The sequence below is a fragment of the Hyaloscypha bicolor genome (assembly GCF_002865645.1).
Source record: "Hyaloscypha bicolor E unplaced genomic scaffold K444scaffold_124, whole genome shotgun sequence".
In the NCBI taxonomy this organism is placed as follows: Eukaryota; Fungi; Ascomycota; class Leotiomycetes; order Helotiales; family Hyaloscyphaceae; genus Hyaloscypha; species Hyaloscypha bicolor.
In genome coordinates, this window is record NW_020194626.1 from 776,113 (window position 1) to 802,903 (window position 26,791).

Here is a 26,791-nt window from a genome sequence, read left to right on the forward strand (position 1 = left end):
TGATGAATCCAAATCCAATTTCAAAGAAGACGGCAGGAACTCTAAATGAAGTAGGTCTCGTACCATTTGGACCATTCTTGAGCGGCCAAATATCAACAAGTACGACAATCCGAGGTTGGAAGGATCAAACGGTTAAATATTTCATTCGCATATCATTACTCCGTTTACGATGCCGGCATCAAAAGTCCTATCGTAGTCCTTACAGCACCCAGTGGCCCCTTTTCCTTCACAAGCTTAGTAAACATCTCCGGCACCTTCGCCAGACTTTCCCTTCCGTCTGCCGCTTGCCCTGTGCTTTTGCATTAGTTTCCAACCTCATTTTGTACCCAAGTGAGTGAAAGAGACTTACAGTTCCTCGGCAACCTGGCAATGGCAGCAATATGACTATCCACCTCCCCCGTCCAATCGAATCGAATCCTCCATTCGAATCTCAGCTCCACCTCTTCATTAGCCAGTCCCATACTCGTGCGTCCTATTTGAGGCAGAAGCTGCTTCCTGGTCCACTTCTGTTGCACCGAGGACTCCTCTGCCTCGTCTCCTTCGGCGTTGACCTCTTCTTCATCCTCAACTACAGAGCCGTGTCTCTTCCGCTTCTTCTTTCGCTGCCTCGAGAGGGATTTCGTCCTAGCTTGCGCCGTTCCAAATTCGCTCTCAACAGCGCACCAGAATCGCGCTCGCTGGATGGAGACTTCGGTCCATCTTCCCATGGCCCAACAGATCGTTGTGACGTCTTTACCTAGCGGTCCATCCCTCCTTGCTCTGTCTCTTATGAAGGTGCCTAGCTCTGTCTCGGCATTCATGTCGAGTCTGAGGATGTCGAGGCTCGTGATAGAAAGATTTGAGGTATCTACTGTCATAGAAAATCTGGTTGCGAAGAGCCCTGATGGGTGGGAGGCATGAATCACATGCCTTTGCCGTATTGGTGGCTCTAACTCTTGAGTTGAAGAGTCCGATGAGGTGGGCTCCGAGGGCAGAATTGCGAGGGTCGATGTAAATGTTAGAGGACTAAAGGCTTGAAGGTATGGGAGAGGATCGTCGAGAGGGATTGGTAGATGAGAAGGGATAGGTTTCTCTGTGACTGGTAATTGAACTTGCTTTCTCCTCCGTGGTTGGAATGGTAGGAATGAGCCAATCGACTTGAAGATACTAGTTGGCTTTGGTTTTGGAGGTGCTTCTGGGGCGGTGGCACGTAGTAGCATAGCAGCCAATTCGTCTGATTTCGCAGGTTGTCCCGGCCCCGTTTTCTTGGACTCGGACCGTTGACGAAGCCGCTCATTTTCTGCGTTGGCCAGAGCGACGTCTGCCTGTAGTTGCTGGAGTTCTTTGAACAGATCATCTCGAGCCTTTTTCTTAGAGGCATGTGGATCTCCTGGTATCAAGAATCTGGCAGATTTCCGACGTTTTGGAGCTTTCTCTGACTCGGGCTTCGGTGGAGGGACCGCTGAAGCAACCTCTTTTACTGGCTCTTTCGCTGGCTCTTCAGGCGGCGGGTCTCGAGGTTTGAGGGGCGACGATTTCAGCTTTTCTCCTAGGGCTTTACTCCTCCTAGCTCGCTTGCTTGGGGTATCATGAATTCCAGTCGGAGGCGTCGTGACAACTGGATCCGGTATACCTAGCTGGGTAGGTGTTGGAGGTAGTTCTGGCTCTTCACGTCGATTGAACCGATCGACCTCAGCAGTCTGCGTGCGTGGGCGTGGAGGAAAATGGTCTGGAGTTATGACTGCCTCCTCTACCACTGGGACTGTGCTCGAGGTCTCCGGAGCATGAGGTTGTGGACGTAGATCTACCTCCGCGGCCAACTCTGCTGACTGTGGCCTCGGAGACCTTTCCAAAATCTCAGCGATTCCAGTTTGATTAGGCAATGGCCCGGTTGGCGTTGTAGACACGTCTACCAGTCCTTCGGTTTGGATTACCATTTCCTCAATGTTGACAGCAGGCTCTGGTGCCACGGGAGATCTCCTCAGGCCTGTTTTCCGAAATGGATCAAAATTATCTTGTACTGGAGCGTCAGCCTGGGAGCTTATGGGTGACCTCCTTAAACCTTTCTTCTGAAACGGGTTGATTTTCTCGTGACGCTCTTGTGCAGTATCCCCACTTGAGCCCTCAACTGGCGCTTTTGCTGGCTGCTTCACAGGTGAGCGCGACGATCTCCTTGGCTTAGTAGATAGTCCTCCTCCGACAGATCTAGTACTTCGAGCACTCGGCGTGGTGGCCCGCTGAGTCTCTGTTTCCTTCTCCACCAACAGCTCATTCTCTTGTGTAGAGGACCCATTCGACTGAAATCGCTCCCTCTCTTCTCCAGTAATCACAGACGGGCCTTCTGTAGAGGACTGTATCTCTCCCAACGCTTTTGAAGAAACATCCTGCAGGTCCTTGCCTCGACTTTCTAGTCTGCCAGATCCAGATCCTGAGGACGAAGGTCGATTTAACAATTGCGGATGGTGTTTCGCCAGACTCGCCTTCGTCGGAGATGCAAAAGACGGTCTGCCAGGCATTGTCTTCGCTCCATCTTGTCGAGGTACTGGAATACGGCTGGGTGTTGCGGGCGCGTCAACGGGGAGCGATGTTGTCGGCGACGTCTTGCGCCGTTTGGCGGGAGAGTCTGCCATTGAATAATTCAAGTCCTCCTATCGCCGTTCCATATTCCGCTGGAGATATTACACGTCAGGTCGCGAGGTCGAGATTGTTAATTCGTTGCGAGAGCTGGAGGGGTTGAAGATGTGAAGTGCATGCGCGTAGGTGGTTTCGAGGACGCGACTTGTGAGGGACAAACCTCGCGAAGAGCCGCCCGCTATCAGCCAGAGATGCACGGAAGCCTTCAACGCCGATTTTTCGCAGCAATTAAATGCTACGAGCTGATTTGATGAAGTTTAATGGTAAATGCTTTACCTAAGATAGTTTTTGAAGTATCCGTTTTGGTCACGAGATCTATTCCTTGCTTATAAACAACGCCTATGACGTTCCGCGGTCTAGAGCTTTTGAAAATATTCTGCAGAACTACGAACAAACCGCATTTTGAACCACTATAAGACTCAATGATTTCACGATAGTATTCGCTTTCGAATCTCACTCGAGAGATGCCCTCAGAGGACAAATGGAGACGAAATTTGTTCTCCGCACGTCACAGCGCTTGAAAAGCCCTCTTCTACGCCACCTCCGATACGCCTCCTGCAACAGCAAACCTTCCACGCAACAAGCAAAGCCGATCGGAGATTACTATGTCTCTATCCTCCAATCCTCTACTCCAACAATCACTAGCAAACCACCTACGACAGCAATTCCCTCCTTGACACCTGCAATCTCTACCACCCGCTCTGATGCTCTGGAAGAGCCTAAGATTCTCTTCTCCTCACGCCTCTCTTCACCTTTAGAACGACGCTCTGAAATCCAGAAGAAGTCAGTGCTAGTGGCAGGCGTATGGGTTCCTCCACGACCCGACGAACCGGACAATTGTTGTATGAGTGGCTGCGTGAATTGTGTCTGGGATCGATATGGAGATGAGCTAGAAGAGTGGGCGGCTGCTAGGAAGGAGGCTGACCGCGCCTTGAGAAAAGAGAAAGGATACGAGCAGGGCAAGAAGAGGAGGAAGAAGAGTGGATTGAGTGGGACGGGGCTGATGTTAGGGGAAGGAGAGAAAGGAGCTTCGCATACTTTGATCAGCGTGGATGATGATGGAGGTGGGAGCGAGACGAATTGGGGGACGGGATTGGAGACAGATTTTACGAGTGAAGATTTATTCAAAGGTATTCCTGTGGGAATAAGGGAGTTTATGAAGCAAGAGAAGCGGTTGAAAGAGAAGCATGCCAGGGAGGGAACAATAGGGTAGACGATATACCACATACTAGGAGACACATGAAACGAGTCGGTCTTCATGGCATTTTCGCCTAGGTTTCAAGTAACACATCCGGGTCTCATAGAGCCAGCAGCAAGATTAGAGGTTCTCCTCTGAACTCCAGTGTCAATGCATAGTTTCCCCAGTAGAAGTCCCAATACCTAGTCAACATCCACACCCTTTGTCCTCAAGTCTGCCCGTGCCAGATCAATCTCCTTCATAAGTTCTGCATGTGCCTTTGGTACATCGTTGAACGTGAAAACGCCGTATCCGAGTTTGAAGAGCAGGTAGGCACCGAAGGATACGAGGGCCCAGAATGGCAGCTGAGGAGAAATCAGCATTCGAATTAAAAGAAGGCATAGAGAGAAAGTTGTGCGGTACAAGAACAGCGGGATACTGGAGAGTTGGGAGGGACTGGACGAGGCGTTTCCCCTTGGGCAGGATAGAAGCTGTAATTTTTGGGAGGCATAACGTACGACTGGTATTATGTCGTTTGAAATAAGACTTGGAAGTGGGATGAGTTCCAGATAAAGAGCAAGATAGAGCTGTGATTTCTGTTAGTTTGTGTCATTGTGTAGGACAGTATTTGTAGTTGTCTAGCTTGAAGAAAAGCGTACAGAGGTGACCAAAAGTCCAATTGAGATGGTTTGTTGAGCTCGTGTCATATTTGTGGTTGAGCAATAAGCTTCTAGTTGTGACAGGTTTGAGAGAGCTTTGCGTTGGCGTTTGGTGGAAGGAGTGTGGTTCGTAGGGAGCTTTGCTTGATGCTGAGGACAGAAATCGCGAATCGATTTTAGAAGTCGCGTTGCGTCACGTGACATTTGGAGTTTTTGACAAGAAAAACGAGGTTAGAGGGCTATTAAGTTGGGCTTCAGATCACAATGTAGGACTGAGCAGATACTAAGGTTTACTTGCAGCTTCCTTTTGTGGTGCAGTTCACAACAGTTTCCCAGCGAGAAAGTTGCCACCACGTTGAGCCGATTCTTCATACCTCTTTCTGTCCCTGCCTAATTCTCTTTGAGAGAAGATAGAATACCGTGGCTATTCCAAATTTCCTGTTCAGATGTACATGGTTTCTTTTGCTGCGGCAGACGTCGCATCACCATCGGGAATCAATCCTGAACAAGGTCGCGGCTATGCCACGCCAGGCAAAAGAACGAGACTCGAGGGCGCCATATTTGACTGTGAAGCGCGTTCGAGTAGGAAGAGATACTGACCGTGAATGTGACCCATTAGAGACACGACTTTCTCGAGTCTGAATCTTGCAGAATCGATCAGGCTCCATGCACACCAGGGCATTCGGCCACTGGGTCTCGTTTCCAGGACCTCACAGACCGTCAGGATTAGAGCTCGAGCAGTACATCGACAGTGCTCGATTCAAACCTCTTCTTCATGCCACCGCTCAAGGCGATGGATCACAATGAAAAGTGAGTACAGGCAAGCCCGTGGATGCAATCAAAAATTCCGCCGATCAGGACCCCGAAGGATACTGAACGATTCTCGACGCCCCGCTGTGCAATGGAGGTCTCGTATCGCCATTGAGGCCATTCGTGAGCGGCTCAACGTCAACAAGCTATAGTACTGTTAGTGTGGTGGAACAAGAAGGGTGGGGTAGGGAGACTTGCGTAAGTATGAAGAAGAAAAGATTTATTGGGGGGAGAACTTCTGCTTATATAGAAATTCTGCGGTCCTCGCTTAGCTTTGCGAGCAAACCGAGCAAACATGTTTGCTCTTTGTTTGCTTCAAGTCTCGTGATCATATCCTCGCCTTGAGGCTGAGGACGCCCAAGTCTCATCGCCGACTTTGTCGACGAAGGTGTTCCTCTTCCTTTTCTTGGAGTAGACAGTTCCTTGGTTTCTATACCCCGGAAGGGAGACTTATCAGGCACTCAACATTCCTGATATTGCACGCCAAATAACGACGAACTGTTGTCGAATATCAAAGCCGACATTAGCTTTAGCAATTAAAATATTGGTTGCAGGGAACAGCCTATCGACTTCTACCTAGCCATCACATTCAAGACGTAATTAGAATTTTCCCCAATAGTCCAAATTTTCATTGTTCAAGTCCTTCGAGAATCATCAGAGAGGGGATTCTAAAGCGAGGCGGGCCGGAAAAGGTTCCAACTTTGGTGAGGATAACCATACACGGAATTCTACCAATATAAACTATGACTATGTGAAGCACTCGAAGATATTCGAGATACTAAGTGCTGTAATCTGTAAAAAGAATTTGTCGTTGCGACTTGGAGTTTAGAAAGGGAGAAGTTGCTGGTGGTCTTTAACTTCACGTAATCTTCACGTGACGCACAATCCTTTCTTCCAAAGAAGAAAACCTCCCAAGCGAAGTCGCGAATTTCCATCTCGACCACAACGCCCAACGACTTCTTGATCGCACCACGGCAAAATGGCGATCAAGCATAACCAGCAGATCCCCCATAACCGTCAGTCTCCTTCTCCCTTCGACTGTGTAAATCAATGCTGATGGTCATTAGATTTCCGAAAGGATTGGCAACGACGAGTCCGAGTTCACTTCGACCAGGTAAATTACACAAAAGGAGCACAAGAGGAACAGCAGGGCCTAACATGCAATTTCTAGCCCGGTCGAAAGCTCAGACGCCGCAATGCTCGTCTCTCGAAGGCTGCAGCAGTCGCTCCTCGACCTGTTGACAAGCTGAGACCTGTTGTCCGATGCCCAACAATCAAGTACAACCGCCGTGTACGAGCTGGACGTGGTTTCACCTTGACTGAGTTGAAGGTAGATTTTCTGGGAGGTAGAATCTGCTTAGAATAGGATTCTGATGATACATAGGAAGCTGGTATCCCCCGCAAGCTCGCACCCACCATCGGTATCTCTGTTGACCCCCGCCGCCAAAACCTCTCCACCGAATCTCTCGCCGTCAACGTCGCCCGTCTAAAGGAATACCACACTCGTTTGATCCTCTTCCCCCGCAAGTTGGGTCAACACAAGAAGGGCGATGCTTCCAAGGAGGATGTCTCGGCCGTGAAGAATGTTGTCACGCGCGTCAAGCTTGGTCTGCCTATCGTCCGCGCTGAGGCTGGTATCTCGGAGATCAAGAAGAGTGATATGCCTGAGCCAATTGAGGGTGGTGCCTACAGAAAGTTGAGGGATCTCAGAAGTGAGGCAAGAAACCTTGGCAAGCGTGAGAAGCGGGCGAAGGAGAAGGCCGATGAGGCAGCTGCTGCTAAGAAATAAATTGCATGGGTTGCTCCGGGGTCTTTGTTTCTACGTTGGCTGCGAGGTATGGCTGGAGGTCACAATGGCAACTTTCAAGGATTGCTTAGGTGTACTTTCATGAATGCAAAATGACTTGCAAATCAACCGGATGCTCTTGTATCAAGTGGCAAGTGTGGTGTGAATGTATTACCGGTAGTAATGACGAGGTCATCACTGTTGATTCAGATTATGATTTCACAGATGTCAGTTTGAAATCGCTGATATTACTCATCTTGAATAGCATCCGGTCTTCCCATTTCCTAGAACCCCGACCTTTATTTAAATTTGATTCGATTCGCTTCTTGAAATTTATTGCCAGTCGCATCAGTCAGTTTCCGTCAGACTACAAATTCTCGGTTCTTCCTCCGAAGACATTCATCTTCCTTTGATAAACACAACCGTATCTCATCGAGCAGCAAAAATCAAACACCCCAAAAGCCCTCAATATCCAACAACCCTCAACATGCATCAAGAAGCCTCCGATCTGACGCCACCCAAGCCTCAAGACGCTGATAAATGCCCAAGATGCAGTGCTGAGGGCTTCATCGGCCATTGCAGCTCGTGCGGCTACAATACAGGCATGTATGTGTTAAGAGATATTCCCTCCCACTTCAGAACTCCCATGCTTTTCTCCCGGGACGATCTGTTTCGAGCAATTTCTAACAGCTTTCACCACCCAGTGGTCTTTAAAGTCAGACAAGCGTTGCTTGCTACTGAATCATTAGGCTTTGAAGTCTGTAGACTGTTGGACAGTCCCATCCCGCCTTTTGGTTCCAGCACCATGCCCACTCATCTTATACTTCTACTTCAACTTGCGTCGATCCGCCCAACTCTTCTTCTGGACTTTCCCAAATAAAGCTCAAGTCAAATCAAACAAATCGATATTTCTCAAGTACAACACGCACGGCATCACAAGGTCACCGGCACAACACTCTCATCCTGAACTCAGAATACCCCCAGAGATGGACAGCTGTCCAATTTGCGGTGCTGAGGACTTCAACGGCACCTGCACACAGTGCAGTTATGGCACCGTCTCCTCTTGCTGAGCACATATCAGGCAGAGGAAGCACTGTTGGTTCACCCAGGGGACCTTTCATGTAGGCTATACTACCCTTCTACTTTAGCAATCTGATACTCGTTGCTCTACCATCTCCGTATCCTTAATATGTTGTGTCTCTTGCTGTAATCAATTGAATCTAAATCTTCTTCTCTGTGACCCAGTGAGCTCATCGTACGTCATGCTTGCTCCGTTGCCCGTGCTCGAAATATCTCGCTTCGATAAATATTTTGCAGTAGCGAATCGATGATATAAGATCATGATTCGAATCAAGTCCGGCGGAGTCCCCCATTATTTAATGCCAACAAGAACCTAAACCTTCTCCACAAACCAGCCAACACAAACAACAAACAAAAAATCATCCTATTTCATAGATCCCAGTCACCGAATACAAAGAGAACCCGATCTTCGGTTTTAGACACTTCCAGCAGCCGCTCTCTCAACCTCCTACCAAAGCCTCGAGTTCCCTTAGGACCTCCCACAAGCCCAGAACACCGAACCAGTCCTCCACCAACTATCCCAAAACAAAAAACAAAAAAAGACTCCGGAAGCCACCGAGTCCTCTCATCCTCCTCCATAGTTTCTGGCGCCCCTCAGCCCCCAAGCCTCCCTCCAACCCACCAACCAAACCATCAACGAAGCCACCGAAGCTACCCACAACCCTCAAACCATGTCCAATGTGCGGTGCTGAAGGCTATAACAGCTCTTGCGATGGGTGCGGATGGGGTGACTTGTTTCCCAAACCATGATCAATTTTTTTGTTACTGAAATTGCATGGCAGGAGCAAAACGGCCTTTTGCGGGATGAGAAGGTCTTCTGCGTTTTAGGGGATAGGCGTTGGTGCATTTTCTCGTGGTGACCTCTTTCCTAAGGGCTCTGAATGCTCTTGTTTTTCTTCTCGGTGCCGACCTCTTTCCCAAGTCCTATGCCCTCTGGAAAGGGAGTTTTTTGGCATGATCCCGCAGAAGAGACGCATTTCCAGGGGGTTCTTGGGCGTCTCCCGGATAAGTAAGGTTTTGGTGCATTTTCGAGGGGTAAGGTGAAGGGATAGGTGAAGGGAGTTTTAGGTCAGCCTCTTGGGGCTCCCTTCTGGGAAATGATTTCTCTCTCTTGGTTTTCAAACTCCATCAATTTTGAGTGATTGTGCTGAATGTACCAGCAATCTTTTGGGAGAATGTTCTAACAATTCTTTTTGGACATTCACAAACTTCAAGCTAGGTCATTCATCAGCTACTTGGTGGTACAGACACCAGTCTACTAATGGTTTCTGGATAGATACTCCAGAGCAAGATATCAAGAAGCAAGATACCAAAAAACCACCTCAAAAATTCAAAAGCACTAGGAGACGCTAAAGATAATTGCAGCTGAACTACAGTGAATCTTCCACACTTTCTGAGTCTTTCAAGTCCATGAAACGTGAGCTGGGACTCGACTGACCTATCGAATGTCGACCGCTGAGCCCGAGTTTCAATAATTATATTCTACAATCGACTATCCATTCCTTGGTACATTTAAATCGCCTATCCAATATCGAGAAATCAATGCATATATACCACCATCCAGATATGACAATAAACGCCACGCCACATTTTCAGTCTGCCTTTTTCCTTTTAAACATATCCGTGAAATACTTACCAAGCTGCTTCGTCCACGTATCCAAAGTTTCCGTGACATACATCAATAGCCTACTGAAAAAGAATAAAGCCAAGAAAGATCCACTCATGATGACGGCGAAGGCATGCCAGTAATTCTTTGACGTAAATGTCGGTTGGAGATCAGTGATCTGCGTTGAGAAATAGCTGGTCAGGAAGCTGACTGGGAGGAAGAGCACGCTGAGCTTTGCCAGGAGCGTCGCGGCTCGAGTCAGGCGAGCTGCGGCTTCGGAATCCTTTTGGGCGTTGATGTTGAAATACTGGTTACGAAGTCAGCGTTTGTAATCATATAAGGGTGAGGGTAAAAACTGTAGATATCAGGGACTCCTTTTCGGCGGTGTACTCTTCCATCTCGCTCAGAATCAGGATATCGATTCGATCACCTAGACGTTCAAATCGCTGACTGGCTGACTGAGAGATATAAACGATGCTGGCATTGGGTTTTTCGCTTCCCTGTATCGTTGTTGCCTTGGGGTCAATGACTCGGTTGCAAAGATTCTTGTACCCCTTGTACACGTGCTGCATTTGTCTGACTTGACGACCGAGGACGTGGAGCTTGGGGATGATCTCGACATTTGGAGTTTTATGGGATTTCCGAGACTATTGAAATCAGAACAAGTTGGGGGGCGGGGGGGGGGGGGGGGGGGGAATCCATCTCACCAATTCGTCGAAGATGGCATTTTGCTAAGATAGGTTAGTATGGGTCGAAAAGTAAGGGGTAAGATTTTGATACCAAAGTATTCAGTCTATCGTGGAATTTCCCAACCGTAGAGTACACGGCACGCCAATCGTCAAATAAGTAATAGAGGAGCAAACTCGAGCCCTCGATATCGGGTGTAGTCTGAGAAGGGAGGACACCAACGTCAGATTTCAATGCGTATCGAACTGACTGTACAGAGAGCGGATCCGTCTTGTCAAGGCCAACATTCGAAAGTTGTCTCAAGACACTCAAGGTGTTGCTCCGCATGGCTTTGAGATGAGTCGGATCTTTGACTTGGCCGGGATACTCATGGAAAGATATCACAGTATCTGTTCAGGAATCAGAGAAGGTTACACCCAGGGGTGTGGAGAAACGCACGGTCATCACAAAGGAAAAGCCAGGAGTACAACCGCTTTTGCTTTCCTTCTTCCACGATATCTACACGCTCGTCTATCTTTGTGGGTAGCTCGTGCATCCAGTTGGCGCCTATACAAACATCTTCATGGATTTAGCATTTGCCCGGTTCTGGGTCCCTGGATCCCTTACAGTGTCGCCCAACATCAAGAGCATGATAATTCTGCATCTGGTCTGCCAGTGTATAATGATCGACATCGTTACTAATACCTCGTGTGGTGTTACTTCGTATAAGTGGAGGTGCAGTGGAGGAACTGGCGGAAGATTCCAAGCTTGTCAAGGCAATCTCGGGATCATTCTTCTGCCAGGGTTTTCGCCTGCTGAAGCGACTGACATGTTTATCTTTGTCTGTAGAAGGAGCTTGGTCTTTCGGTGGAGGGGATCGGATTATGGCTTGCAGTCTCAGGGAAAACTTGTAATGGGTTCCAAGTACGTCGACGAGCTCAGGCTGTCGATGAGGCCCCCAAATGTTTCTGTAGAAAGAGCGAGTTAGGACACGATTTCAAGCCTCGAAACGAGAAGAATCTGCTCACATCCATCTCACAGGTAGCTTCGAGGAAGGCTTTGTCTTCAGTAAATCCGACACGCCTTCAGTAGAATAATTGAAGGCGATTCGAGCCTCGTCTGCGCCAAACTCGATGACGAAGTTCCGTGTCGCGTCGCGCAGATTGCGCTCCAGGGTGTCTTTGTACACGTCCGCATCGTCAAAGTCCAAGAACTTGTCGGGAGCGGCTTGTGTCATCGCGGGGAGTATGTATGATCATTAATGAGCAAAGCAGAGGACATGTTGGTGGCTTTATGTTTCTCATGATGTTCCAAGCGCCCGCAGTGCTGCAGCAAGGCTGCGGCTACGAGGATTGTAAGACAGGGCGCCGTGGGCTCTTCCAGTTACAATGGCGGGCTTAGCGGCGCCGAGAAACCTTGCACACGGGCTGATTCAAGCGCTGCAACATCGCGCAGGCCACGCACAAACCTCATCCCCCATATTCCTCAAGTGAGTCACGCGAACCTTCTCAGATGGTACAAACTCCTCCCATTTCTTGCTCCCCCCATGTTCCATATCCTCCGTCTTGCGGTCTTGTGTCGGCGATTTTCTAAGACCAGTGCTTTCGTTTTTGGTTGTCCATACGCCCCCTAACGATGTCGTTCGAGATCATTCAGATTCCTCGTGACGACGAGGGTATTCGACTATATTTGGAGCGACACAAGGCCTTTCGACTTCTCGCGTTGAAGACTGATCCGGACGCTTTTGGATCGACCTTTGCGCGCGAGATAGCGTTCACCGACGATGTCTGGTTCAACCGTTTGAAAAATCCACAGATCACGACCTTCTTAGCCCTCCGGTCAGATCAGGTCGTCTGTTCTATCTCTCTTGGCGGGCCACTTCCATGTACTCCTGAGGAGTGAGTCTTTCTGACCATTTCTTCTCTCGATGTCAAGTGCAAATCGGGAGGTGGGACCGGGTTCAAAGCACATTTCCTGGCCATGAAAATTTTTCTCTTCAATCCTCTTGAGCTTTGCGGTTTCACTCTAATGGCTTGATGATAGATCATCTCCCTCCAAGGATCCTTGGACGATTCTTAGTGGTGATCCGAGTGCAGGTGAACAATCACACTGGCGTGGGCTTGGTATGTTCACCTTACCTTCAGCTCGCGGTCAAGGTATCGCCACAGCAATCATCGCGAGGACCGTTCAATTCGGAATTGATGAAGCAGCAAAGTCTGGGAAGACCGCAGTTTTCAGTATTGCAGTGGAACATGACAATCCCGCCGCCGTAGGCTTGTACGAGAAGTGTGGGTTTAAGACCATTATCAAAGAGCCATGGTTTCGTGACAGGCCTAGAATTGCATTACTCCTCAAGTACTCGCCCACGTCCGAGAGGAGTGAGGCTTCAGTGGAGTAGATTTCATAGAGTTGTTTTGGTTGTACCAGGATGCTAAAGTAATTGTTTTTGTGGCGTCTCGGGATGCTCAAGTAGAGTCGACTTTGCTTTTTGAGATATGCTTGTGTTTCCGCTAAAGAGGATCGAAGTTAGACTAGAAGTAGAGCAGTTCTTTAGAAGTGACGAGAATCATTTATGTCTTACCAACAACGAAATATCTAACGTTTTGTCTCCACACATGAGTGTTACGACACTTCTCCCCACGTTACTGTTCTTCGTCACATGGATGTCTGCTCGGCAGGAGTCTGGACGCTGTTCCTCTGTTGATCAGACCCGATAGGGTTTCCGGGTGTGGCGGTGCAACACAAACCGCAGCCAAGTTCCTCGCTTTCCACGAATCAGGGCTTTAGGCGAACGGCCCGCGCTACCAAACTATGCTGGCAAAACAGGGAAGCACAGTTACCTTGACGTGTCTAGCATGGTATTTTCAAATGGAGGATGGGTTTCTTAGGTCGCCACAGCCGGGTAACAAAGGCATATTTTGTGTGGTGACTCTCCCCGCAGCTCTCACCAGCCACAGCACTTTTGGAGGAATCTGGGGATGGTGATGGCAACGAGTTAACGGCCATTTCTTCCTTCGATACCGATCTTCCCAAGCTGCCATTTTGAGAGAGCTGGAGCCTTCGAATTACCAGTTGGGAGCCGATCGCGCCAACCTGGCTTCGACAATCAAGATGTTCTTAATTCCTGGCAAAGCCTTGCTGCTTCTCTCAGCACTCACAATCCCTCTGGCACACACCTCCTTCGTCTCATTCCTTCCACAATGCATGCAAGACTGTATCAATCAATCCCAAGATGACAACTGCTCCGTCACAGATGTAGCCTGTCTCTGTCGAGCCTCGGCCGGTAACTTTCTCCCCGACCTTATAACCTGTACGCGCGACAGTTGCAAGAGCGACCTCGACAACGACCTCCTCTTGACCCCCTTACAAATCGTCTGCGAAATCGCCGGAGCGCCAATCCCCGAGTCGACGATTCTGAGTGTGGAGAATCAGGCGAGCAGTCTTGATGCTCAGAAGACTACGACTGTTACTGTAGGAGGGGCGTCTGCAACTGGGGGGAGTGAAGCAACGACGACTGTCTCGATGACGGTTATAGAATCGTCGGTTTCTACGAAAATTGTGACGAAAACTCTGTCTGGGGAAACGATTTATGTGGTCTATCCCATTACGGTGGGGAGTAAGACTACTGTTTCTGGCAAACCATCGACAGTCACCTCGATTTCAATCAAGGGTACAGGACGGTCTCCTTCTGGGACGGCATCGGATTCAGCGTCGAGCACCACGACTCTCATGACAAGTGTTCAAGCGGCTGAAACGAGCTCTTCTGGCTCAGCTAGGAGGCCGTCGACGGATCCTGAGGTTACGAATAGTTCGCCCTTCACGACTACCAACAATAATGGAGCGAGCAAGGAAATTGTTGGCAGCCTGCTGGGTTTTAGTGTCTTCTTGATGGCTTGTTGCTTCTGGTACTGATCAGATATTAAGGGGGGTGGTTTGAGATGTGTATAGGTGTTATGTTATTAGCTTGGTAATATAATATCTGAATCAAGTCGAATTCATAAAGATTATACAATTTGAACGTGCATCGCCGCATCAATGATGTAGTCCCTCCAGATACAGCACCAATTGCTCTGGATAATGACTCCCACAACCTTCCCAGTGCCACAGTCCCAGTTTTCCAAACATCTCCACAGCGTACTTCATCGGAGCTTTAGCAGAGATCTTCAAGGGTGTCCGGTCTACCAACTTAGACATGATTCCTTTCTGTAAATCGACTGCTTCGTCATCTTTCAGCAGGCCCTCCTCATGGATAGCGAAATCGAGTTCTCCTTGCGTCAAGTAGCCATAAAGTATAGCATTACCATCCACCAGCACAGACCAGCACCCATGAGCCCTCAAGTTTTGAGCTGGGATAGCTTGGTAGCTAGAAGTAATTTCGAGACTTTACACTACTGGCCTGCATCGACTGTAATTGGTTTCGGAGAGAACAAACTTTCCGGTTCCAGTAGGATTCAAAGCTTTCAGAACTGCTGCTGCAGTGAGAGAACAAAGAAAGGCTCTCCAGAGACCAGAGACCTTTCCTGGGGAAATAAGTACTTATTCCATGAAATGAATCAGTGCATTGCTCTTAAAGTTGTTATTTGACTACCTCGTAGCCGAACAAAACACCGCCGATCGGGACTCCGAACGTAACACTTAGACCTGATAACAAGCTGTACTGAGCATCTCTCTCATTTTACGCCAATAGACTCGATGTTTTGGAAATAAGTTGGCCACCAGATACTCGGCACCTGTCGGACAAACGGGCCTCCTTTTCCCAAACACATGCCCGTGGTGACTGCAAATGTTGCTCCCGCAGCCTTGACAAGGAGAACCTTGAAGTCCAAGAGCTGTGGGATGCTGGACCCAGATAATATGGTCTTGATTTCCGGGATCCTACTGCCAGCTGCCATATACATGGCTTTGCTCACCAAAGGCCCTTCATCACCACCTATGTGGTCTTCCCTTCGTCTTGGCTTGCAGCAGGAAGGTTGGCATTGATCTCAGCCAGCAAGCACGCGGTCCTTGATACTTTTCTTGGATATGGGCTCCACGATATCGAAATGAATCCTTGATCAGAAGCAGCTGCCAACATGAACGTTATTACCAGAGCCCAATTAGACAAACTAAATCATGTAACCAATCAATGGTGGCGTAATCGTTGTAAGGCAGCCTCTCCCCGACAGCAGTACCAGCAAGTTCTCGCTCTTCCTTAGAGACATGTGAAGATATAATGGGAAAAGCCTCGTCCAGCTCGTTGGGCCGCTGACTACTTCTTCTGCGTCCTGACAACTCAGCGACCCTTGGAGACAGCAGATGGGTATGCTCGCTCGCTTCCTCGTCTTGAGGCATTGAATCTGGCTGGAAGCAGAACAATGGAATGAAGGGAATGAACCATGATCAAGATCGAAACCCTCTTAGAAGGCACTTGCCGCGTTTGTATCCATGGGGTAACCATCTTGGACTTAGAGAGCGGCGAGTCGGCTGACACATCTATCGGAGGACGTTGAATGGATGAGATAAGGGAAACTGATAATAAGCGATCGGCATCGGACTCGGGCGCCCCCACAAGTGGCTTGATCTCACGTGACACAGGCAAATCGTTTGGATGGAAATGATTTCACACTTCTTTGTTTGGCCCAGGACGAAAGTTTGAGTGTGTCTGTTGAGATTGGGCCAACCTGAACTTCTGGCCGGCACAAATGTAAATACACACATCCTGACTTCGACGAGTGATTCATTTCACTGGGAGTGCCATGGAAGCTGCCGTCCACATCCCCACTCGCGCCCCTGACGCTAGCCCAAAAGAGGCGCGATCCATGAGCATGAGCACGAGGAGCATGAGCACGAGGAGCACGAGACCTGGTATTTGTCTTTTCTCAACCCTGAATCCGTGCTTCCGGCCCTTTGCAAGCTCGCACACACCCTTCACTGGACGGCACCCCCAATCCTCTGCAGGGAAATATTGGCACGCGACCTATTGCCTAACAGAAAGCCAAGCTCGCGAATCGGTGGCGGAAACTTTCAAGCATTGATATTCAATCGCCCACCCTCAACATTCAAAACCCCCCACGCCTCCTCAAGACTCAGAATCTTTTTACATAACCTCTTCGATTCCCCAGGCCGACTCTCGCAAACTATTCCGAGCTCAACAATACTCAATTCGAGGTTCAGCTCTCAAATTGCAGGATTGGGTCTTTTATGACGTCGTCGCTTCCCCTGTTCTCTTCGACTTTCATCTAAAGCTTGCCCCGAAGCTCGTGCGTGGATCATCGAATTTCAACTTTGAGCGGAATTTCGGCCTCGGATACTTAAGAAGTACATTCTCCCAATCCCTTTGACCGAAATACACTGACAGAATATACAGATTCCCTCTTATTCACCGACATTTCCCAACAAGAGAACGCGCGGCATGGCAGCACCCAAGAACGAGCCCTTGTCGGGCTCCAGAAAAGACGCAAGCGGAATTCGATTCATACCTCTCACTTACAACCAAGCCGAATCACAAACATCTGCTCTTCGACTTATCCTCACCCTCCGACCAGAATGGGAGAATGGCAAGGTCGAGTTTGTTCGGTTCACCGACGGGATCACGAACACCTTATTGAAGGTCGTGAATAGGGCACCTGGATTATCGGATGAAGAAATAGACAACGAGGCAGTCCTTCTACGAGCTTATGGACAGGGTACGGATTTGATCATCGATCGAGAGCGGGAAACGCAAAACCACGAGTTACTCACAAGGTACAACCTTGCACCATCCCTACTTGCTCGATTTCATAATGGCATGCTATACCGGTTCATAAAGGGTGCCGTCACGTCTCCAGCAGATCTTAGGAGAGAGGAGATCTGGCGTGCGGTTGCTAACCGGTTAGCTGAATGGCATGCTGTGGTTCCGTGCCTGCCTACTCATCGAGAGCCGCTGGCTGTGGAGATAGACGGCAGCGAGCAATTCGGAATATCAGCACCGACGCCAAGCAAGAAGGATCCGGCATTGCAAACAGCTATTGACACTGTGGCTCCAGAAAAACCTGCCCCAAATGTCTGGACGGTGATGCAGAAATGGATTTATGCCCTTCCAATTGGATCCGAACCTGAGATGGCACGACAAGCAACCTTGCAGAAAGAGTTGACCCGTCTCGTTGCGGAGTTCAGCAACAGGCCGGGTCTCGGTGATAATAGCGTAAGTGCTTCCTAAGATGGCTGACAAGAATTTGAGGATTGCACAGAACAGAAGTTACCTCTTCATGCAATCCTTGTTGTTGGCCACAACGGATTTCTTTCAGCGAATTGTGCTAACTTCACCAGCTTGTCTTTGCACACTGTGACTTACTTAGTGGAAATGTAATCGTTCAGCCACAGTCAAGTGAGACGATAACGCCCAAAGCACCTCTGAAAGTCAGCTTCATTGACTACGAATACGCTACACCATCACCTGCAGCCTTCGATCTTGCGAACCACTTTGCAGAATGGGGTGGATTCGATTGCGAGCATCATCTCCTCCCAACGCAACCTCAAAGACTAGATTTCATTCGTGAATACATACGAAGCTATTTCAAGCATCTGGGTATTGACAAATCAGCAGCAGAGGAGGAAGCCGAGACTCATCGTCTGTTCGCCGAAGTCGACGTCTTTCGAGGGATCCCGGGATTCTACTGGGGAATCTGGGCCTTAATTCAGGCCCAAATATCCCAGATCGATTTTGATTATGCTTCTTATGCGGAACTCAGGCTGGGTGAGTACTGGGGATGGCGAGCAGAAGAAGACGGAAGTCGGGCGGCGTCAGGAAAGGGCATGACAGTTCGAGAGAAACGATGGGCTCAGGAATCATGAGCGAAGAGTGAAAGGATCGTGCCATCTATGGAGTAAACACTTTCCATTTCAGCGGATGCACATAACGAAGAGATATGAGAGATGAAATCAGATTTCTGGCCACTTAGTACGATTTGCTTCAACGCCTCGACTGCTGGAGCAAGTTGGTTTGCATTTGGGCAGCAGGTCTTCAACGACGATATTTTGGCGCACATACTAAATCAAAAACTTAATACTCTACGAGCATCTTTTCTCATAATTCCTCACTTTTACCCAGAATGTGGGAATGCAGCTTTCATTCTCTGAAGTCTGAAATTGAATCCTCATTCATATCGCCACACTTCCTCTCATCTTAGCTCAGAATCCTCAAATCCGCCTTCCTAAACCCAGCCCCACGAAGGATCTCACCACCTAGCTCCTTATCATTAAAATGGCTCAGAGAGCCCAACAGCGAGGCTGAGGAGGCACGAGTTTCAAAGGCATTGTCGAAGTGTGCTTGATCCGCATACCCACCCCTGTGGTAAAAGGGCCAATCACGACTCTCGTCTCTCTGCTCAGCGAAGCAATCCTCTCATTGGTCCTGTCGTTTCGGGGGCTAAAGAATCCAAAAGAGAGCTTTCTGCCATCGTCCAATTTCGTGTTTACTTCTGTTTTGGACGATGATCTTGGATGAAGATCCTTTTTGCCCATACGAGGTGAGGTTTTTGGCATTGGAATTGGACAAGACACGAAGTGACTTGCAAATGAGCCGAATTTGCCAATTGTGACACTCGCAACGAAGAGTCAAGTTAGGCGGGACTAACTAGCTAACAAATTAAACTGCCTCTACTTTGTAGAGGGGAGAGGATCGATGGTGCTTTGTGTGGCGTACACCGGTCTTAAGGTTAATCATGCCTATAGTACAGACTGGACACGATCGATTAAACGGCAAATCAGCTATCTCTCCTCGTTCTTTTCTCAAATAGAAATACTCTGTGCCAGTAATGAACCTTATATCCTATCACTGCCATGCACCTTACCCCGCCTCGTTACTCGTAAGTCTTCTCAAACGAAACGGAACGGGACATTTTGACCCATCCTTTCCCCGCAATTATATAAGATTACCTATCTATCAGAGCTGTATGTTAAGGGCTTTGCTAATGCCACAGTGCAATGCCTAAAACCACAGTCGCTAATGCACGATTTTTAAGCGAGTGTGAGGCTGCGTTTATTTTTTTGGTGAGGCTGCAGCCTAATTGCGCAAACCTCCATCACTAACTCTTATGTGAATAGCATCATCACCTCGTTATCGCCTCATTAAGTACCGCATGCCTTAATTAGTAATGAAGATATATTCCAATAATAAAGATAATAAGTACTAGTCTTTTACGTATTCCCATAATGCTTTTACAGTGTTTAGCTGCTTAACTTCCCCCTCCATTGTAGAGATTCATGATAGTTAATGCGGTAGTCTTGTTGAGATCGGAATGCCTTCATTCTTAATAAGTAATGTAAACGTTTATTCAAGAATGGAGGCACATTCTTGGGCTATCAACACAACAAGTAAGTATCCTAAACTCCCCTCATTACCTTTGCAATTCCTATTACTTACGCGGTCTATAGTTGCCCAACCTCTCCACTATGAATCAACACTCCATCTTCGGTCCGGCACCCCCCCAAACGAGCTTCTCCAGTATCAAAGCTGCCCTCGAGCATTGTCAAGATCATGCCCGAGATCTTGGGTATTGCGTAGTAATACGGAGTACTGAGAAAGACGACATTGGCATGCCCTTCCGGTCATATTTTGCGTGTGACCGTGGAGAAGTATATCGCAATCGAACTAAGTCTATAGCTAAACCACGAAAGCTACGAACTGAAGGAGGGGTTTTAGCGGGTACTGGGAGCAGAAAGACCAATTGTCCCTTTCAACTTCGACTTGAGATTAATAAGGAAGGCGTGTGGCAGTTAATAGTCAACCAACTTACTCACAATCATCCTCCTTCACTTAACTCTTCCGCTCATCCTGCGCTACGACGACGAGACGTTACAAAACACCAAGACGAGATCAAAAGGTCCTACAACGCCGGCGAATCTACGCGGACAATTATATCAGCTTTGCGGGCAAAGGGAGCTAAGTGCTTGCCTCGGAATATATATAACTATGGGCAGAAGATACGGCTAGAATCTCTTGGAGGATTGACGCCAATTCAGTGGCTAAAGGAGGAGCTTGATCGTCTTGGATATTACAATAAGATCAACTACGATAAAGCTACAAACAAGGTCACTCGACTCTTTTATATATACCCGACGTCGATCAAGCTCTGGAAGAGCAACCCCGATTACTTACTCCTCGACTACACCTATAAGACGAATCGATTCAATATGCCGCTCCTGAATATTTGCGGGGTGACAGGTAATAATAAGACTCCTCAGTTCGCCTTGTGTTTTCTGAGCGGCGAGAAGGAGGAAGATTATAAGTGGGCATTAGAGCAACTGCGGGGTTATATAGTAAGTTAAAGAGAGGAATATCTATAAGAGGAATATTACGCTAACTTTGCTAGGCGCTCTATAGTATCCAAGAGCCTACGTATTTAATCACTAATCGGGAGCTTGCTTTAATCACTATAATCGACGAATTATTCCCTCAATCCGACCATTTCCTTTGCCGCTGGCACGTCAATATGAATGTGCTTAAGAACTATAAAAAGCACTTTAACACTAAGGAGGAATGGGAGGCATTCTACACAGCTTGGCATGGGGTGCTAAACAGTCGAAACACGGAGGAATATAAGAAGAACCTGCTAAAACTGCTGAACTTCCCCTGGGAGCCTGTTCAATATCTGGAGGATACGTGGTTAATATGGAAGGAGAAGTTAGTAAGTCTCCTGCTCTTAAAGAGAGGAATATCTAAAGGAGGAATATTACGCTAACTTCACTATCTACAGATTAAGCAGTACACTAATCAAGTTCGTCACTTTGGCAATACCTCTACGTCGAGAATCGAAGGCAATCACGCTATCCTAAAGTCTTATTTACGCAAGAGCACTGGAGATATGAAGAGCGTATTCGACCGTTTCCAGTTATACTGGCGTAATCAATACGAGACGATGGAAGACGACCTTGCGAATGAGAGTATACGTCCTCTATACTCGATTCAGATACCCCTCTTTGCTACCGTAATTGGCTTCGTCCACGCCTTTGCCCTGCATAAGATCGTTACTCAAAAGTCACGAATCGGTATCGAACCTCCTCCTTTGCCTTGCGAATGTGGTACGCCTCGATATATGGGTATTCCGTACTGGCATATCTTGTGGGAGCGTATACAAGGCGGTGGAATAGTCATATTATCCGATATCAATCCACATTGGTATTATAACCGTGGAGATGGCATTAAACCGCTAGTTGGACGTCAAGTGATTCCACTTTTGAATCCAGACGTCGTCAAAGGCAAAGGACGCCCGAAAGGTGCTCTTGGCAAGAAGAATACGGCCATATTAGTGGTGGTTGATAAACCGGTTCTAGCTCCTCCGGCTCGTGGAAGAGGGAGAGGGAGAGGAAGTCGTAGGAGAGGAGGACAATCGCATAAAAGGGGTTATGGAAAGACTAGTACTCGTCGACACCCTTCTGCCTTCGAAATCGACCCCTATGAGTTCCCTTCCTCGACTGCTCCTGCACGACTTCAAAAGCGCCCTGCTCCGGAAGATAATGACGAAAATGAGACTCAAGAGTTTATCGACGTCGATTGCAATATACTTCCTGAAGCTCAGGAGCTCTTGGACGTCTCCCTTGCCGAAATCGCCTCCGGTAAACCTCCTCTTACGCTATCGACTACGCAAGTTGCTTTGGCTAGGGGAGCAGGTACTAGGCGTGATTCCTATGTCCCTGGAACAGTCAGGGAGCGGGCATATATGCGGTCAAAAAGCACGATTGCAGAGAAGGATATGGAGGATACAACGCTCGACGAATTAGCGTCTAACGACGTAATTCAGAACGTTGATATCAACCTAGTCCCCCCTCCTACGTCTGCTCCTGCTCGTCCGCAAAGGAGTACAAGAAAGCAGGTGGATTGGTCTCACTTGCTGTCTGATAAGGACGACGACGACGACGACGATTCCTTAGTGGATGACCCTGAGTTCTCTTTTGAATGGGATGTATAATATCGTCAATTTACTAGGGAGGTGGGGTAGTGCGAATAGCTTCAATATAATTATCGATTTACACTTTAATGGGAACTTGACATTAGATATCTGCATTGTGTTTGTAAAGGTACTCCGATTTTGATTGGGAACACAGCCAATCGCTAAGTACCAAAGAAATCGGGCGCAGCGAGGCTGTGCATTCCTCCTAAGCGACTGTGGTTTTAGGCATTGCACTGTGGCATTAGCAAAGCCCTATGTTAATTACCCCGTTTCATTTATGATGAATATGCATATTTTTCTGTGCTTAGTAAGACCTTATCTTACTCTAAAGCAAACGAAACCGATTCTATGTTTAGTAAGGCAAACTCCGTAAGCGAGAGGGGCGGTGCGCACCTTTGGATTTGGATCGGATCTGGACTTGGATTTTGGGGTAGAAGAAAGCCTAACTGTTCATGCAAGTACGAATACCAGCGGCGTTGCGCGGGGGGAGGAAGAACACATCCTGTTTCACTGATCATGCAGCTATGGTTTTTATCGGATCTCCCATCTTAGGTTCTTTACCACTTCTGGAGAAGATAAGAGAGTTCCGACCGTTCATTCTTAGCGTACACTTTGGCTTGCAACGTTACCCCTGCCAAACTTTGGTTTTCGCTCCACCACTTAGAACTACGGAGTAGAACTAGCAGTAGTTTGGGCTGTGAGCTTACCTAGGTAGTTAGTGTCACGTTATGGAGTTCGGCCGGAACGAGGAGATGGGTACCTTGGAGTTTCCTGGCTGAAAAAGCGGTGGAGTTCTTGGAATACTGGAGGATAGTGGGGGGCAATCCTTGTTTTGACTTCGATGGGCCCGGGTCTTTGGGAATTCGAGATAGGTCTGAGCACTTGCGTCATCGGAGATATTGAGATCTGAGAACGCAGCAATTTACTAGATTCATTATGTGTGGAATTGAAAAACATTAGAAATTGGAGATCATGGGTTGAAAAATGTTTCATTGAAGAAGTCTTGAACGCTAAAGAATGCCCCAAACGCCTTTTTGCTATGCTTGTTCCCTTATATCATGAGTCTCGTCAAATCTGAAAAGTTCCAGCCGTCGAAAAATCACCACTCCGGAATTTCTGGCGCTCCACGTTGCTTGCGCCAGAAATTCGCCCTTTGTTTCCATCCAGGTCCCACCAGCCAATCCCATTTCTCCAATATAGGTTGAGAAAGCTCCCACGACATCTCATTAAGTGGATCATCACCCCATATAATGACCTGTCCAACATCTTCCCTTTGCTCTCCCGCAATTCCGAGGTCTGTAACAAAGCTTCTTGCTACCTCTGCCGTCAGCGTGAGCAGGCAGTCTCGCAGAGAAGGAGATGCTATCATGTCGATTCCGTAGTAGTGGGGTGTCTCGAGTTGTGCTTTGCTGGGCCTGAGAGATGGAGGCAGGCTGTCACTCATTGATCGTAGGACGGCGAGATGTCGGTCGGGATTTGACGCGGCTGATGGATCTTGATACAATGGTCGAAATATATCCATGATTTCTGTTCGAGCTCTGTTGCGATCATATGGTACCACCACCATATTTCTGAAGATACTATCAGTAAAATCCTGACTGGAAATAGTAGATGGGTGCAACCCACTGTGGCTGACCGCTGAGTCGTCTTTGGCCTGGTGCCTGCGGCGCTGCCTCGACCTGGGATACATTCAGAGACTGAAAAGAGGGTCCCATTGCAGATCGAGAACTTCGGAACCCTGATGACTCAGGTGAGCTTTTGTGAACTGAATTATGACGGAGTCCGGATGAATGCTGTACCATAGAGAATGGCGGGGATGACAAAGCAGAGTGGTCGGCGTATGCTTGCATCGAGGGTGGTAACATCGAAGATGTTAGTGATAGAGCCGCCATTGGCATCATATCTGAACCCAATGCCGCTGGTGGGCTTCCTGTCGCTGACATTGAAGCGCCCGAGATTGAAGGAGAAATTGAGTATTGTCGCCCGTCATTGCCGAGAGAGGGGACTGCCATCTGCGTCGACAGCATACCGTGACTCGATGAGGGTTGTCCGTAGATCTGTGTTCGCAGCGCATCATTCTCTCTTCTGAGTTCGTCGTTCTGGTACCGTAGACGCTCGATCTCCTCTGACTGCTCGGAGCTTTGTTCTTTCTGTGCTTGCTCGAGGTTTCGGAGATGCTCTTTTCTCCTGCGACCTGGACGTCCTGTTAGTGATCCTGGCTCGGTTGGGCATCTTTGGGTACCATACGGAATTCTCGCTGAGCAAGTCGATTGTACTAGAGCAAGTTAGCCATGGTGTTGCTGAAGCCTTTCGATAGGGTAGGCCTGCCTCGCGCTTGCGCTCTTCTTTGTCTGCCGCTGGGTCCATGTTGCTCTTGAGCGAGTATTGCCTCGAGGGTCGTGCAGTGGTAGCGGTCATTTTGAGGAGGGGAATAAAGAATTTTAAGTATCCGTCGAAGAGTATCCGGGGGACTTATTGGTTCAATCCTTCCAGCAGGGGAGGAGTGAGATCATTTACCCTGCCTTGTCCTCCCTGCATCTGTATGGGCGCGACGAATTACTGCATGGAGAATCGCCAGCGGGGGCCCTCAGCCCAGTGAGCCTAGCTGGGGCCTCAGCCTTGAGGGACTAAGACTACCCTGGAATTCCAGCAAAGACGAGAGTGCGGACTCTAATCCGAACGATTAGGCATAGCCTGAGCTCGATCGCTTCCAGAGACTTTCTCCACGTTTTCTAGAGGGCTGCGAATTTACTGGTCGTGTCGTTACCATGGATACATCGTTCCCTTGAGCAGTGAATAGTCAACGAATTGCTATTTTGGCTTTGGTTTGTTGGGCTGAGTGCTCAGAAATCAACGGTTGCTCTATGCTAGGTTAGTAGCCGCTCGATCATGGTATCTGAGGCTTCAGCCTGGTGATAGCTTGTCGAATAGGACCGGTACTGAAACTTAAAAATCGCCAGGCACGGCCAAAGGGGGCTGAAAGCGGCCACTGTGCCGAACGATGCTCCGTAGCGTGCAGAAAGGTGGCATTGTTCCCCGAGTGGACCGCGGACCGCGATCTGAAATAGAGTCAGATTTTAGACGGGGGGTGCTTGGAGCGGGAACGGCGCAATGTGATGCATTGTTTGTGGGGAGTTCGTTGTGGATCGCTCTTGGCGGTTGGTTTTCGTTCCTCAGTCACGGAAATAATAAGCGGTGAACCGGATGCTTCCCAAGTTCCCATTCACACCGTTGTCAAGAAGCAGCCCACTACTGGCAGCTGGGCCACGCAAAGGATATCGTCTGCCATCCTGACATAGCGTTATCGACGGTTGCTACAAGTATGGTTGTGGTGTCAGATTTCCACCATAATAGCTTGATCATTGGGCAATATCGGAGGCTCCTCGGTTCCTGGCCCTTGCAGTGTGCCATGCACGGGCAACGGTTCCCCTGGCTGAGCAAAAGCCCAACAGTCGGCTCTCGATGAAATCATGAAACGCAATTGATCGGAGGCGCAGCAGTGGCTTTCAGCCTCGCGGCCACGAACGCATGAACAGCAACATGGCATGGGGAGCCCGACAGGATTCTTGAAGATCGCCATGGCTGTGGTGGGGGGGGGTGGAAGAGGGGAGGGGGGATCGATCCAGCGGAGTGGGTTGGGAGGGATGGCTGTCCCGTGCAGGGAGCGAGTTTCGTACTGCAGAAGAGGGAAGGAGGGACAGTCCGTCAGTCTTCGATGGTGCGCTGATGGGGTGGCATCGTGAATCTCAGGCCAAAGAAGCTGACTACTGTAGAAGAATACTCCGTAAGGCCGTAAGGGAAAGTAAGGAAAAGCTAAGGGAGGGCGATGGAATCGTGGGACGGTCTGGCAGAGAGGCACAAATCGCTCGTCGCTCGACTCAGGCTGGCACACCTCGCCTCACCCCACCCCGTCGGTCTGACCGGCCTTTGCAGATCGTGGGACGTGGAGAAATGCAGGTCCAGGAAAGAGGGCCAGGATTTCGTCAGCATCCTTTCAAGAACAGCGATAGGCCAGAGGAGGTCCTCAGCCAAGGAGACTCGGTGGGGGCCGCTGCAAGGCTGGTCCCACCCTCGTCCCTCGAACTGCTGCAGACTGCAGTGCGGCACCAGCAACCCGAGACTCTCCGGCTGTCCCAGCTGATGCCAGAACCAACAATCATTTCTACTACTGTACTGTATTGAGTGTCGATGTGCAAGTGCCGTGGGCCAATGTTCGAGAGTGCGGGTCTTGGGTCAGGATACCCAGTCGGTGTTGGGCATTGGGCGTTGGGCGTTGCTCAAAGAAGCTATCCGGACTTCCTGTTTGTATTGGCGGCATGAAGTCCAGGCCACTTTCTCAGCTCTGAGTCCCACGATTACCCAGAAAGTTGGGGATGATGGACCAGGCTCACATCATACCGGCTCTCACCCGTTTCGCAAAGCGAGGATGACTTGCTTCCCTTGCCGCCTGCCTAATTATGTTCCTCAAGGGGAAGTTCTCGAGTA

At 48.8% G+C, this 26,791-nt stretch overlaps 13 protein-coding genes across 13 annotated transcripts; 6 read left to right on the forward strand and 7 right to left on the reverse strand.

The window, feature by feature from the left end:
* Position 1: 1 nt before the first annotated feature.
* Positions 2–2,737, reverse strand: K444DRAFT_616897 (uncharacterized protein). Its single transcript, XM_024881009.1, has 2 exons — positions 350–2,737; positions 2–289 (listed from the first exon to the last, which is right to left on the reverse strand). The coding sequence occupies exons 1-2, from the start codon at positions 2,607–2,609 to the stop codon at positions 165–167; spliced, it is 2,385 nt and encodes a 794-aa protein (XP_024732729.1). The 5' UTR covers positions 2,610–2,737; the 3' UTR covers positions 2–164.
* A 354-nt stretch (positions 2,738–3,091) lies between these two features.
* K444DRAFT_595881 (uncharacterized protein) lies at positions 3,092–3,826 on the forward strand (the record flags this gene model as incomplete). The annotated part of the gene is made up of 2 exons (XM_024878410.1): positions 3,092–3,593; positions 3,639–3,826. 2 exons carry the CDS (start codon positions 3,095–3,097, stop codon positions 3,824–3,826), a joined length of 687 nt encoding a protein of 228 aa, XP_024732730.1.
* A 167-nt stretch (positions 3,827–3,993) lies between these two features.
* On the reverse strand, positions 3,994–4,497 carry K444DRAFT_537522 (dolichol-phosphate mannosyltransferase subunit 3; the record flags this gene model as incomplete). Its single annotated transcript, XM_024875471.1, has 3 exons — positions 3,994–4,155; positions 4,309–4,377; positions 4,450–4,497. 3 exons carry the CDS (start codon positions 4,495–4,497, stop codon positions 3,994–3,996), a joined length of 279 nt encoding a protein of 92 aa, XP_024732731.1.
* A 1,741-nt stretch (positions 4,498–6,238) lies between these two features.
* On the forward strand, positions 6,239–7,369 carry K444DRAFT_666489 (putative 60S ribosomal protein L13; the record flags this gene model as incomplete). Its single annotated transcript, XM_024887193.1, has 4 exons — positions 6,239–6,275; positions 6,327–6,373; positions 6,431–6,589; positions 6,644–7,369. The coding sequence occupies 4 exons, from the start codon at positions 6,239–6,241 to the stop codon at positions 7,046–7,048; spliced, it is 648 nt and encodes a 215-aa protein (XP_024732732.1). The 3' UTR covers positions 7,049–7,369.
* Positions 7,370–8,413: 1,044 nt separating this feature from the next.
* K444DRAFT_616900 (uncharacterized protein) lies at positions 8,414–8,773 on the reverse strand. The gene has a single exon (XM_024881010.1). The coding sequence runs from the start codon at positions 8,702–8,704 to the stop codon at positions 8,495–8,497; it is 210 nt and encodes a 69-aa protein (XP_024732733.1). The 5' UTR covers positions 8,705–8,773; the 3' UTR covers positions 8,414–8,494.
* Positions 8,774–9,324: 551 nt separating this feature from the next.
* Positions 9,325–11,733, reverse strand: K444DRAFT_616901 (uncharacterized protein). Its single transcript, XM_024881011.1, has 7 exons — positions 11,426–11,733; positions 11,025–11,365; positions 10,857–10,976; positions 10,512–10,807; positions 10,439–10,462; positions 10,088–10,378; positions 9,325–10,038 (listed from the first exon to the last, which is right to left on the reverse strand). Exons 1-7 carry the CDS (start codon positions 11,632–11,634, stop codon positions 9,718–9,720), a joined length of 1,602 nt encoding a protein of 533 aa, XP_024732734.1. The 5' UTR covers positions 11,635–11,733; the 3' UTR covers positions 9,325–9,717.
* Positions 11,734–11,881: 148 nt separating this feature from the next.
* Positions 11,882–13,003, forward strand: K444DRAFT_616903 (uncharacterized protein). The gene is made up of 2 exons (XM_024881012.1): positions 11,882–12,295; positions 12,441–13,003. The coding sequence occupies exons 1-2, from the start codon at positions 12,033–12,035 to the stop codon at positions 12,793–12,795; spliced, it is 618 nt and encodes a 205-aa protein (XP_024732735.1). The 5' UTR covers positions 11,882–12,032; the 3' UTR covers positions 12,796–13,003.
* Positions 13,004–13,267: 264 nt separating this feature from the next.
* Positions 13,268–14,390, forward strand: K444DRAFT_616904 (uncharacterized protein). The gene has a single exon (XM_024881013.1). It carries the CDS (start codon positions 13,509–13,511, stop codon positions 14,307–14,309), a length of 801 nt encoding a protein of 266 aa, XP_024732736.1. The 5' UTR covers positions 13,268–13,508; the 3' UTR covers positions 14,310–14,390.
* A 32-nt stretch (positions 14,391–14,422) lies between these two features.
* On the reverse strand, positions 14,423–14,836 carry K444DRAFT_616905 (uncharacterized protein). Its single transcript, XM_024881014.1, has one exon. It carries the CDS (start codon positions 14,589–14,591, stop codon positions 14,430–14,432), a length of 162 nt encoding a protein of 53 aa, XP_024732737.1. The 5' UTR covers positions 14,592–14,836; the 3' UTR covers positions 14,423–14,429.
* A 188-nt stretch (positions 14,837–15,024) lies between these two features.
* K444DRAFT_81299 (uncharacterized protein) lies at positions 15,025–15,387 on the reverse strand. The gene has a single exon (XM_024888734.1). The coding sequence runs from the start codon at positions 15,293–15,295 to the stop codon at positions 15,068–15,070; it is 228 nt and encodes a 75-aa protein (XP_024732738.1). The 5' UTR covers positions 15,296–15,387; the 3' UTR covers positions 15,025–15,067.
* K444DRAFT_81300 (uncharacterized protein) lies at positions 15,388–15,785 on the reverse strand. Its single transcript, XM_024888735.1, has one exon. It carries the CDS (start codon positions 15,726–15,728, stop codon positions 15,480–15,482), a length of 249 nt encoding a protein of 82 aa, XP_024732739.1. The 5' UTR covers positions 15,729–15,785; the 3' UTR covers positions 15,388–15,479.
* Positions 15,786–16,788: 1,003 nt separating this feature from the next.
* On the forward strand, positions 16,789–18,209 carry K444DRAFT_633362 (kinase-like protein; the record flags this gene model as incomplete). Its single annotated transcript, XM_024883599.1, has 2 exons — positions 16,789–17,559; positions 17,685–18,209. 2 exons carry the CDS (start codon positions 16,789–16,791, stop codon positions 18,207–18,209), a joined length of 1,296 nt encoding a protein of 431 aa, XP_024732740.1.
* Positions 18,210–25,818: 7,609 nt separating this feature from the next.
* Positions 25,819–26,590, forward strand: K444DRAFT_81333 (uncharacterized protein). Its single transcript, XM_024888736.1, has one exon. The coding sequence runs from the start codon at positions 26,033–26,035 to the stop codon at positions 26,486–26,488; it is 456 nt and encodes a 151-aa protein (XP_024732741.1). The 5' UTR covers positions 25,819–26,032; the 3' UTR covers positions 26,489–26,590.
* Positions 26,591–26,791: the final 201 nt, after the last annotated feature.

Coding starts and splice junctions, on each gene's coding strand:
- K444DRAFT_616897 (XM_024881009.1), bottom strand. CDS start 2,609: ATGGCAGACTCTCCCGCCAAACGGCGCAAGACGTCGCCGACAACATCG. Junction 290..349: donor TGCCAGGTTGCCGAGGAACT/GTAAGTCTCTTT, acceptor GCAAAAGCACAG/GGCAAGCGGCAGACGGAAGG.
- K444DRAFT_616900 (XM_024881010.1), bottom strand. CDS start 8,704: ATGGAGGAGGATGAGAGGACTCGGTGGCTTCCGGAGTCTTTTTTTGTT.
- K444DRAFT_616901 (XM_024881011.1), bottom strand. CDS start 11,634: ATGACACAAGCCGCTCCCGACAAGTTCTTGGACTTTGACGATGCGGAC. Junction 10,977..11,024: donor TCTTGATGTTGGGCGACACT/GTAAGGGATCCA, acceptor AAATCCATGAAG/ATGTTTGTATAGGCGCCAAC. Junction 10,808..10,856: donor GCTTTTCCTTTGTGATGACC/GTGCGTTTCTCC, acceptor ATTCCTGAACAG/ATACTGTGATATCTTTCCAT.
- K444DRAFT_616903 (XM_024881012.1), top strand. CDS start 12,033: ATGTCGTTCGAGATCATTCAGATTCCTCGTGACGACGAGGGTATTCGA. Junction 12,296..12,440: donor CTTCCATGTACTCCTGAGGA/GTGAGTCTTTCT, acceptor GCTTGATGATAG/ATCATCTCCCTCCAAGGATC.
- K444DRAFT_616904 (XM_024881013.1), top strand. CDS start 13,509: ATGTTCTTAATTCCTGGCAAAGCCTTGCTGCTTCTCTCAGCACTCACA.
- K444DRAFT_616905 (XM_024881014.1), bottom strand. CDS start 14,591: ATGTCTAAGTTGGTAGACCGGACACCCTTGAAGATCTCTGCTAAAGCT.
- K444DRAFT_81299 (XM_024888734.1), bottom strand. CDS start 15,295: ATGTATATGGCAGCTGGCAGTAGGATCCCGGAAATCAAGACCATATTA.
- K444DRAFT_81300 (XM_024888735.1), bottom strand. CDS start 15,728: ATGCCTCAAGACGAGGAAGCGAGCGAGCATACCCATCTGCTGTCTCCA.
- K444DRAFT_81333 (XM_024888736.1), top strand. CDS start 26,033: ATGGGGTGGCATCGTGAATCTCAGGCCAAAGAAGCTGACTACTGTAGA.